Source organism: Salmo trutta, unplaced genomic scaffold (genome assembly GCF_901001165.1).
Source record: "Salmo trutta unplaced genomic scaffold, fSalTru1.1, whole genome shotgun sequence".
NCBI lineage: Eukaryota > Metazoa > Chordata > Actinopteri > Salmoniformes > Salmonidae > Salmo > Salmo trutta.
In genome coordinates this window covers 311,091-321,693 of record NW_021822703.1, presented here as the reverse complement: position 1 = coordinate 321,693, position 10,603 = coordinate 311,091, and the positions used below count along the sequence as shown (strand labels likewise).

At 42.5% G+C, this 10,603-nt stretch overlaps 2 protein-coding genes and 1 long non-coding RNA gene across 3 annotated transcripts in view; all 3 read right to left on the bottom strand.

Annotated features, from left to right (window-relative positions):
* Nucleotides 1-134: 134 nt before the first annotated feature.
* LOC115183900 (uncharacterized) lies at nucleotides 135-1,520 on the bottom strand. The gene is made up of 2 exons (XR_003874121.1): nucleotides 1,268-1,520; nucleotides 135-1,176 (listed from the first exon to the last, which is right to left on the bottom strand). It is a non-coding gene; the product is annotated as an uncharacterized LOC115183900 (long non-coding RNA).
* Nucleotides 1,521-2,058: 538 nt separating this feature from the next.
* On the bottom strand, nucleotides 2,059-3,977 carry LOC115183905 (bifunctional endo-1,4-beta-xylanase XylA-like). The gene is made up of 2 exons (XM_029744879.1): nucleotides 2,543-3,977; nucleotides 2,059-2,180 (listed from the first exon to the last, which is right to left on the bottom strand). Exon 1 carries the CDS (start codon nucleotides 3,552-3,554, stop codon nucleotides 2,553-2,555), a length of 1,002 nt encoding a protein of 333 aa, XP_029600739.1. The 5' UTR covers nucleotides 3,555-3,977; the 3' UTR covers nucleotides 2,059-2,180; nucleotides 2,543-2,552.
* Nucleotides 3,978-4,006: 29 nt separating this feature from the next.
* Nucleotides 4,007-10,603, bottom strand: part of LOC115183906 (ephrin type-A receptor 6-like) — a 109,854-nt gene continuing 103,257 nt past the window's right edge. Inside the window, exons 15-16 of the mRNA XM_029744881.1 lie at nucleotides 5,943-6,092; nucleotides 4,007-4,121 (exon numbers count right to left, since the gene is read on the bottom strand). Coding sequence (XP_029600741.1) covers nucleotides 4,007-4,121; nucleotides 5,943-6,092 — 265 coding nt within the window. The remainder of the gene's footprint in view (nucleotides 4,122-5,942; nucleotides 6,093-10,603) is intronic.

Below are 10,603 nucleotides of genomic sequence, written 5' to 3'. Positions count from 1 at the left end.
CCATACTGGTCCCCCGTGGGAATCGAACCCACAACCCTGGCGTTGCAAACACCATGCTCTACCAACTGAGCCACACGGGACCAATGATGACAGACCATTTTTTATTTTACCATAAAATGACTAAATCACACCAATAGCAAGAATATTTTAATAGTTGAGTCCAAATGATAGCAATACTATATAACAACAACACCCCCCAGTAGAGCGTACTTTTTATTTAATTTTTTACAAACACCCAGCCTGCAAGGCTTTTATTGATCACCAGTAAGGGCGTACAATGTCCCTTAATAAATTATACAAAAATACATTTGAAAATTGTAAGGAGGAAGAAAAAAAAAAAGCATTCGTAATGTGTATATGTATGCTACTACAGATCCCAGAGTGCATTGCTGAGATGGGAGGGAGGAAGTGAGTGGACAGGAAGTGTGCCCCCCCCCCTCCAAAACGTCCTGAGCACCTGTTGCACAGATCCACTCCATGAGAGCTCTCAATGTCAGGATAATATGTGGGGATCTGTCCAGCGACAGCGATGAATGAGGACGATGATTGGTGTGTGTGTGTGTGTGTGTGTGTGTGTGTGTGCGCTTGCGTGGGAGGGGGAAGAGAGAAAGAGAACATTCTTATCATTCACCCTAGTCAAGTGTGTTGTCTGAGTCTATCCTGTCAGTGTGAATATTGTTGTATCTGTCTGAGTCTATTTATCCTGTCAGTGTGAATATTGATGTATCTGTCTGAGTCTATTTATCCTGTCAGTGTGAATATTGATGTATCTGTCTGAGTCTATTTAACCTGTCAGTGTGAATATTGATGTATCTGTCTGAGTCTATTTATCCTGTCAGTGTGAATATTGATGTATCTGTCTGAGTCTATTTAACCTGTCAGTGTGAATATTGATGTATCTGTCTGAGTCTATTTATCCTGTCAGTGTGAATATTGATGTATCTGTCTGAGTCTATTTAACCTGTCAGTGTGTATATTGATGTATCTGTCTGAGTCTATTTAACCTGTCAGTGTGAATATTGATGTATCTGTCTGAGTCTATTTATCCTGTCAGTGTGAATATTGATGTATCTGTCTGAGTCTATTTAACCTGTCAGTGTGTATATTGATGTATCTGTCTGAGTCTATTTATCCTATCAGTGTGAATATTGATGTATCTGTCTGAGTCTATTTATCCTGTCAGTGTGAATATTGATGTATCTGTCTGAGTCTATTTAACCTGTCAGTGTGAATATTGATGTGTTGTATCTGTCTGAGTCTATTTAACCTGTCAGTGTGAATATTGATGTATCTGTCTGAGTCTATTTATCCTGTCAGTGTGAATATTGATGTGTTGTATCTGTCTGAGTCTATTTATCCTGTCAGTGTGAATATTAAAGTTTTGTATTTCCTACCATGGTTTCATCATGTTTTCCAAAGGCCCTTGGTCCCTAATACATTAACCTACATTAGTACCCCATCCCAGAACAACAGGACAGAAAAATTTAGAATATTCAGGCCTCTCCAGCCCTGTTCCTGAATAGCTACCGTCCAGAAGGTTTTAACTCCAACCCTGTTCCTGGAGAGAGACCCTCCTGTAGGTTTCAGGGTTGGAGTTAAAACCTACAGGAGGGTATCTCTCCAGGAACAGGGCTGGATTATAAACCTACAGGAGGGTATCTCTCTAGGAACAGGGTTGGAGTTAAAACCTACAGGAGGGTATCTCTCCAGGAACAGGGCTGGATTATAAACCTACAGGAGGGTCTCTCTCCAGGAACAGGGCTGGATTATAAACCTCCAGGAGGGTATCTCTCCAGGAACAGGGCTGGAGAGCCCTGCTCTAGATACTCAAGCACTATGGATTGTATTGCAGTCAAAGTAAAGTATTTCTTATGGTACATGTCTTGAGGTTGTTTTCGGTTGGTGATTTGTTGTGGAGTTGAGCTGCACTCTTCTTCGTGTTCTGTAAAGTGAGGAAACTGTAGCCTGGTCCCAGATCTGCTGTAGCCTGGTCCCAGATCTGCTGTAGCCTGGTCCCAGATCTGCTGTAGCCTGGTCCCAGATCTGCTGTAGCCTGGTCCCAGATCTGCTGTAGCCTGGTCCCAGATCTGCTGTAGCCTGGTCCCAGATCTGTTGGTGCCCTTGACTACTTTGTCCTTGTCAAGCCAAACAAGGCAGGGCAATGAGTGACGAAGCGTGACCTAGCAGAAACAGACTTGTCAGTCAGCCAGCTAAGGAGACTGCATATTGCTGAGTAAAGATATAGATTGTGGATGAAAACTAAACAAGGCTGTCTATTCAAACTAAACAAGGCTGTCTATTCAAACTAAACAAGGCTGTCTATTCAAACTAAACAAGGCTGAATAATCAAACTAAACAAGGCTGTCTATTCAAACTAAACAAGGCTGTCTATTCAAACTAAACAAGGCTGTCTATTCAAACTAAACAAGGCTGAATAATCAAACTAAACAAGGATGTCTATTCAAACTAAACAAGGCTTTTTCACAGAACATGACTTTTGCACAAATACTTAATATATATTATGGTTGATGATGGACTATACATTTATAAAATCAGATGACATTCATTTGTCTTCTCTTTTGCTCCAAAATCTCTTCCGCATTGTCCTTTCTCTTCCAGTTGATCAGAATCTCCTCCACATTGTCCTTTCTATTCCAGTTGATCAGAATCTCCTCCACATTGTCCTTTCTATTCCAGTTGGTCAGAATCTCCTCCGTATTGTCCTTTCTCTTCCAGTTGATCAGAATCTCCTCCACATTGTCCTTTCTATTCCAGTTGGTCAGAATCTCCTCCACATTGTCCTTTCTCTTCCAGTTGATCAGAATCTCCTCCACATTGTCCTTTCTATTCCAGTTGGTCAGAATCTCCTGCACATTGTCCTTTCTATTCCAGTTGATCAGAATCTCCTCCACATTGTCCTTTCTATTCCAGTTGATCAGAATCTCCTCCGTATTGTCCTTTCTATTCCAGTTGATCAGAATCTCCTGCACATTGTCCTTTCTATTCCAGTTGGTCAGAATCTCCTCCGCATTGTCCTTTCTATTCCAGTTGGCCAGAATCTCCTCCACATTGTCTTTTCTATTCCAGTTGATCAGAATCTCCTCCGTATTGTCCTTTCTATTCCAGTTGGTCAGAATCTCCTGCACATTGTCCTTTCTATTCCAGTTGGTCAGAATCTCCTCCGCATTGTCCTTTCTATTCCAGTTGATCAGAATCTCCTGCACATTGTCCTTTCTCTTCCAGTTGATCAGAATCTCCTCCGCATTGTCCTTTCTATTCCAGTTGATCAGAATCTCCTGCACATTGTCCTTTCTATTCCAGTTGGCCAGAATCTCCTCCGCATTGTCCTTTCTATTCCAGTTGATCAGAATCTCCTCCGTATTGTCCTTTCTATTCCAGTTGGCCAGAATCTCCTCCACATTGTCCTTTCTATTCCAGTTGGTCAGAATCTCCTCCGCATTGTCCTTTCTATTCCAGTTTGTCAGAATCTCCAGTGAACTGCTGCTTGATAAATGAACAAGGAAACAAAAACATCTGAAATAAATAAGACACATTTTATCATCCCATTTTGTCTAAAGTAGCGGTCTCTAAACTGAGTCTCGTTTCAGTCGGTCTCCGTCCACTTGATTAGAGGAAGATCCATCAGTACACTTGTCTCTCCGTGTGCTTCATACCGCATGTGTCTGTCCTAAACGCTGCACCATCAGGAAAATAGGGTGCTGTTTAGGACGTGGGCTGAAACTACTTCCATCCCCAAGTCTTCTGGTTCAGGGATAGACGCCATGATAGTAGTCCATGGGGTAACACAGTTCACCAGTCCGCCGAGAGAATATCTAGAAGTTCAGAAGCAAGCGTTTCTTATTGAACGAGTTCGGGTAATCGCTCTCTGTTTCAGTTTTGTTTTCTTTCCGTTTGGTGCGTCCCGAATGAACACACCCAGGCCTCTCTGTCTGTCTGTGCAGTCCTAGACGGTTTTTTCTTTAGGGGGGGGGGGGGGGGGGTTGGTTTAGTTGTGGAATCCGTTGTATTGGACGTTGAGGAACTGAAGACGGAGACTCTGAATGCTGCTCACTATCCTCCTCTGGTGGCCAATCAGAGACACACCGATACGCCTGATGTCCCTGAGGACAAGAGATACAGACACTATATGAGTCAGGTTAACTGTTTAGAGGAGATACAGACACTATATGAGTCAGGTAAACTGTTTAGAGGAGATACAGACACTATATGAGTCAGGTTAACTGTTTAGAGGAGATACAGACACTATATGAGTCAGGTTAACTGTTTAGAGGAGATACAGACACTATATGAGTCAGGTTAACTGTTTAGAGGGGATACAGACACTATATGAGTCAGGTTAACTGTTTAGAGGAGATACAGACACTATATGAGTTAGGTTAACTGTTTAGAGGGGATACAGACACTATATGAGTCAGGTTAACTGTTTAGAGGGGATACAGACACTATATGAGTCAGGTTAACTGTTTAGAGGAGATACAGACACTATATGAGTCAGGTTAACTGTTTAGAGGAGATACAGACACTATATGAGTCAGGTTAACTGTTTAGAGGAGATACAGACACTATATGAGTCAGGTTAACTGTTTAGAGGGAATACAGACACTATATGAGTCAGGTTAACTGTTTAGAGGGGATACAGACACTATATGAGTCAGGTTAACTGTTTAGAGGGGATACAGACACTATATGAGTCAGGTTAACTGTTTAGAGAGGATACAGACACTATATGAGTCAGGTTAACTGTTTAGAGGAGATACAGACACTATATGAGTCAGGTTAACTGTTTAGAGGGGATACAGACACTATATGAGTCAGGTTAACTGTTTAGAGGGGGTACAGACACTATATGAGTCAGGTTAACTGTTTAGAGGAGATACAGACACTATATGAGTTAGGTTAACTGTTTAGAGGGGATACAGACACTATATGAGTTAGGTTAGAGGAGATACAGACACTATATGAGTTAGGTTAACTGTTTAGAGGGGATACAGACACTATATGAGTCAGGTTAACTGTTTAGAGGAGATACAGACACTATATGAGTCAGGTTAACTGTTTAGAGGAGATACAGACACTATATGAGTCAGGTTAACTGTTTAGAGGGGATACAGACACTATATGAGTCAGGTTAACTGTTTAGAGGGGATACAGACACTATATGAGTCAGGTTAACTGTTTAGAGGAGATACAGACACTATATGAGTCAGGTTAACTGTTTAGAGGGGATACAGGGTGATGTTGGTGAGGGTCTGGGCAGGGTGATGTTGGTGAGGGGCTGGGCAGGGTGATGTTGGTGAGGGGCAGGGTGATGTTGGTGAGGGGCAGGGTGATGTTGGTGAGGGGCAGGGTGATGCTGGTGAGGGGCAGGGTGATGTTGGTGAGGGGCTGGGCAGGGTGATGTTGGTGAGGGGCTGGGTGATGTTGGTGAGGGGCAGGGTGATGTTGGTGAGGGGCAGGGTGATGTTGGTGAGGGGCAGGGTGATGTTGGTGAGGGTCTGGACAGGGTGATGTTGGTGAGGGGCTGGGTGATGTTGGTGAGGGGCAGGGTGATGTTGGTGAGGGGCAGGGTGATGTTGGTGAGGGGCTGGGTGATGTTGGTGAGGGGCAGGGTGATGTTGGTGAGGGGCAGGGTGATGTTGGTGAGGGGCAGGGTGATGTTGGTGAGGGGCAGGGTGATGTTGGTGAGGGGCAGGGTGATGTTGGTGAGGGGCTGAGCAGGGTGATGTTGTGGGTGTTGGTGAGGGTCATTAGTATGTGGGGGTGCTTTATATTGTAAAAAATAAAATCAAAATAAATAAATAAGATGAACTCAATAATACACAGTAGATTGAAGTTATATTGACTAAATAAATCATCTCTGGTCAGAATGTAGAGACCAGGCTGCTATTGGTGAAGCATCCGGTATCTCCTGATCTACTCACTCTATACTCATGGTGGAGACAGAATCCAGGGTGGTGAATCCTGCTGACAGGAACTGGTTCTTGTATTGGCTCATCTTGATGGAGTCCAGCCAATCACCGATGGAGATAAACGGAGGGTAGTCCGGCATGGCCTCCAGTGATTCTGGGAAACTGAGTCGATTACAGAGAGAAAGTAAATAGGGAGATGTGAGAGAGAGAGAGAGACTGAGCTGGTGAAGCCAAAACGCTTGTGTTAATACCTCCTAATAGGGCAGCCAACATGCTTATGTTACTAGCTGCTAACAGCGCAGAAAAAACGGCAAACAAAATACACAAATAATAATAATCAAAAACTATAAACAAGAAATCTTGAATGGGATATGAGCCCAGTGGAGAATCGCTCTCAAACATAGTCCTTCAAGCCACGTTTCTTCTACAAGTCAAAGGGGAAGCTTGTCGACCCGTTTCACCTCTAAAAACAACACCGGTCCATGAAGAAGCAGTACCAGGACAATGGGTCCTGGACTGTCATACACTATAAAATAGATTAGGGATGATGCCAACTGGGACGACCCTCCCACTCTGTCTGCCGTATTCTCTCTCTCTCTTTGTTCTTGTTTCCTTATTAGGATGCTGGTGGGCGGAGTTGGGAGGGTCGTCAGCTACATGGGAAACACCTGGGCCCCCAGGTGTGTCCCAGGATAAAGAGACCTGGGCCCCCAGGTGTGTCCCAGGATAAAGAGACCTGGGCCCCCAGGTGTGTCCCAGGATAAAGAGACCTGGGTCCCCAGGTGTGTCCCAGGATAAAGAGACCTGGGTCCCCAGGTGTGTCCCAGGATAAAGAGACCTGGGCCCCCAGGTGTGTCCCAGGATAAAGAGACCTGGGTCCCCAGGTGTGTCCCAGGATAAAGAGACCTGGGTCCCCAGGTGTGTCCCAGGATAAAGAGACCTGGGTCCCCAGGTGTGTCCCAGGATAAAGAGACCTGGGTCCCCAGGTGTGTCCCAGGATAAAGAGACCTGGGTCCCCAGGTGTGTCCCAGGATAAAGAGACCTGGGCCCCCAGGTGTGTCCCAGGATAAAGAGACCTGGGCCCCCAGGTGTGTCCCAGGATAAAGAGACCTGGGTCCCCAGGTGTGTCCCAGGATAAAGAGACCTGGGCCCCCAGGTGTGTCCCAGGATAAAGAGACCTGGGTCCCCAGGTGTGTCCCAGGATAAAGAGACCTGGGTCCCAAGGTGTGTCCCAGGATAAAAAGACCTGGGTCCCCAGGTGTGTCCCAGGATAAAGAGACCTGGGCCCCCAGGTGTGTCCCAGGATAAAGAGACCTCTTCCACTGTCATTGTGGAGACTCTCTCCATGCAGACACATTGTTGTTGTTTTTTTGTTGGTTGTGGTAGTTGTGGCTTTTTGGTTGTTTGCTTTGGCACCCTTCAACACCCTGCATTATTACATTTATGCATGCAAGCACTCACTTATACTACTGATTACACACACCCCATTGTTAATTACTTAGTTTACTTTATTTAACCTCTACGGGCTAGGGGGCAGTATTGAGAATTTTGAAAAAAATATGTGCCCATTTTTAACTGCCTCCTACACCAACTCAGAAGCTAGGATATGCATATTATTAACACATTCGGATAGAAAACACTCTGAATTTTCTAAAACAGTTTGAATGGTGTCTGTAAGTATAACAAAACTCATATTGCAGGCAAAAACCTGAGAAAAATAGATTAAAAAAAATGAGAATTTTGTGGCTGTACTATTTAGAGTCATTGTTTATTAGATACCACAGTGAGAAAGGATTCATTTCGCAACTCCTACGGCTTCCACTAGATGTCAGCGATCTTTATAAAGTTGTTTGAAGCGTCTATGATTAACAGAGACCAAATTAGAATGCAGGGAAGTTGACGTCCCTGGGATGTCGTCACTTCCATTATTGCCTGCACCTGCGCAATCATGAGACACGAGACATTTTTCAAAAACGTATTTCTAGACATAGGAGAGGTCGGGTTGAAACATTACTGATGTTTCACGTTAAAAATGGCTCTAAAGATTGATGCTAAACAACGTTTGACATGTTTGAACGAACGTAAATAGATTATTTTTGTAACTTTTGTAACTTTTCGCCGTGACTTCACATCCCCCCCGCGCTACTTTTTAGTAGCCACCGAAGCGCTAACAACATGGAACAACTTGGAGTTATTTGGACATCAATTATGAACTTTGTCAAAAGAAACCACATTTGTTGTGGACCTGGGATTCCTGGAAGTGCCAATGGATGAAGATAATCAAAGGTAATGGATTATTGACGATAGTATTATTGATATTACATGGTTACAAGATGATGCTAACCTATATAGCCTAGCCTATTGTTCTTAGCACAGCACCCGGTTTATTGCAACTTGTGATTTCCCAGTAAAGTTATTTTGAAATCTGGCAAGACAGTAGCATTTACGAAATGTTAAACTATAATTATTTGAATGACAATATTATAATTTACCAATGTTTTCGAATAGTAATTTTGAAAATTGTAACGTTGTTCACCGGAAGCAGTTCAGAGAAGAAAAAAATCTGAATTTCACCGCTACTGTAAAATGCTGTTTTTGGATATAAATATGAACTTGATGGAACAAAAAATGCATGTATTGTATAACATAATGTCCTAGGAGTGTCATCTGATGGAGATTGTCAAAGGTTGGTGCATAATTTTAGCTGGTTTGTGCTTTTGGTGACGCCTGACCTTGAATTGAAAATGGATGTTTGTACTTTTGTGGCTATGTACTGTCCTAACATAATCTAACTTTATGCTTTTGCCGTAAAGCCTCTTTGAAAATCGAACAATGTGGTTAGATTAAGGAGATGTTTATCTTTTAAATGGTGTAAAATAGTTGATTGTTTGAGAAATTGAAATTATTAGATTTTTGATGTTTTGAATTTCCAGCCTTGCTAGCAATCCCGTCTCAGGGTTCATTGCTAACCCGTAGCCCTTAATAAATATATATTTTGATACTCCTTGTCTCCACGTTGTCTCCCTTTCGTTGCGAACTCTGAGCCGGTTCGTAACACCAACTAACTGACGACCATTAAACCGGTCAATACATTTTTCCAAAACAGTAAAATGAAGTGAATAACAGAAAATACTATAGATGGAACAGCCATGTTTCACTAAGAGTTTTAATGGAAAGATTAAACAAAATACCCAGATTATGGGCTAACAGTCTAAAGACTACAGTCTACTACTGAACAATCAACTCCTGTAATGAAGCAGCTAAGAAAAAAAAGTCATTTTCAAACATTTTCCAAAATGCAATTAGTGAGAAAACATCGTTCTAAACAGCACATCTAACGAGAGAGATTCCAGACGTGACAGAGATTAAAATCTCCATTAGAAACTAATGGATCTAATAGCAACAACCAGGATGGGTTGATAATATGACCAGGATGGGTTGATAATATGACCAGGATGGGTTGATAATATGACCAGGATGGGTTGATAATATGACCAGGATGGGTTGACAATATAACCAGGATGGGTTGACAATATAACCAGGATGGGTTGATAATATAACCAGGATGGGTTGTTAATATAACCAGGATGGGTTGATAATATGACCAGGGTGGGTTGATAATATGACCAGGATAGGTTGATAATATGACCAGGATGGGTTGATAATATAACCAGGATGGGTTGATAATATGACCAGGATAGGTTGATAATATGACCAGGATGGGTTGATAATATGACCAGGATGGGTTGATAATATGACCAGGATGGGTTGATAATATGACCAGGATAAGTTGATAATATGACCAGGATGGGTTGACAATATAACCAGGATGGGTTCATAATATAACCAGGATGGGTTGATAATATAACCAGGATGGGTCGATAATAAGACTAGGATGGGTTGATAATATGACCAGGATGGGTTGATAATATGACCAGGATGGGTTGATACTATAACCAGGATGGGTTGATATTATGACCAGGGTGGGTTGATAATATGACCAGGATAGGTTGATAATATGACCAGGATGGGTTGATAATATAACCAGGATGGGTTGATAATATGACCAGGATAGGTTGATAATATGACCAGGATGGGTTGATAATATGACCAGGATGGGTTGATAATATGACCAGGATGGGTTGATAATATGACCAGGATAAGTTGATAATATGACCAGGATGGGTTGACAATATAACCAGGATGGGTTCATAATATAACCAGGATGGGTTGATAATATAACCAGGATGGGTCGATAATAAGACTAGGATGGGTTGATAATATGACCAGGATGGGTTGATAATATGACCAGGATGGGTTGATACTATAACCAGGATGGGTTGATATTATGACCAGGGTGGGTTGATAATATGACCAGGATGGGTTGATAATATGACCAGGATGGGTTGATAATATGACCAGGATAAGTTGATAATATGACCAGGATGGGTTGACAATATAACCAGGATGGGTTCATAATATAACCAGGATGGGTTGATAATACAACCAGGACGGGTTGATAATATAACCAGGATGGGTTGTTAATATGACCAGGATGGGTTGATAATATAACCAGGATGGGTTGATAATATAACCAGGATGGGTCGATAATAAGACTAGGATGGGTTGATAATATGACCAGGATGGGTTGATAATATGACCAGGATGGGTTG

Coding starts and splice junctions, on each gene's coding strand:
- LOC115183905 (XM_029744879.1), bottom strand. CDS start 3,554: ATGTGTCTTATTTATTTCAGATGTTTTTGTTTCCTTGTTCATTTATCA.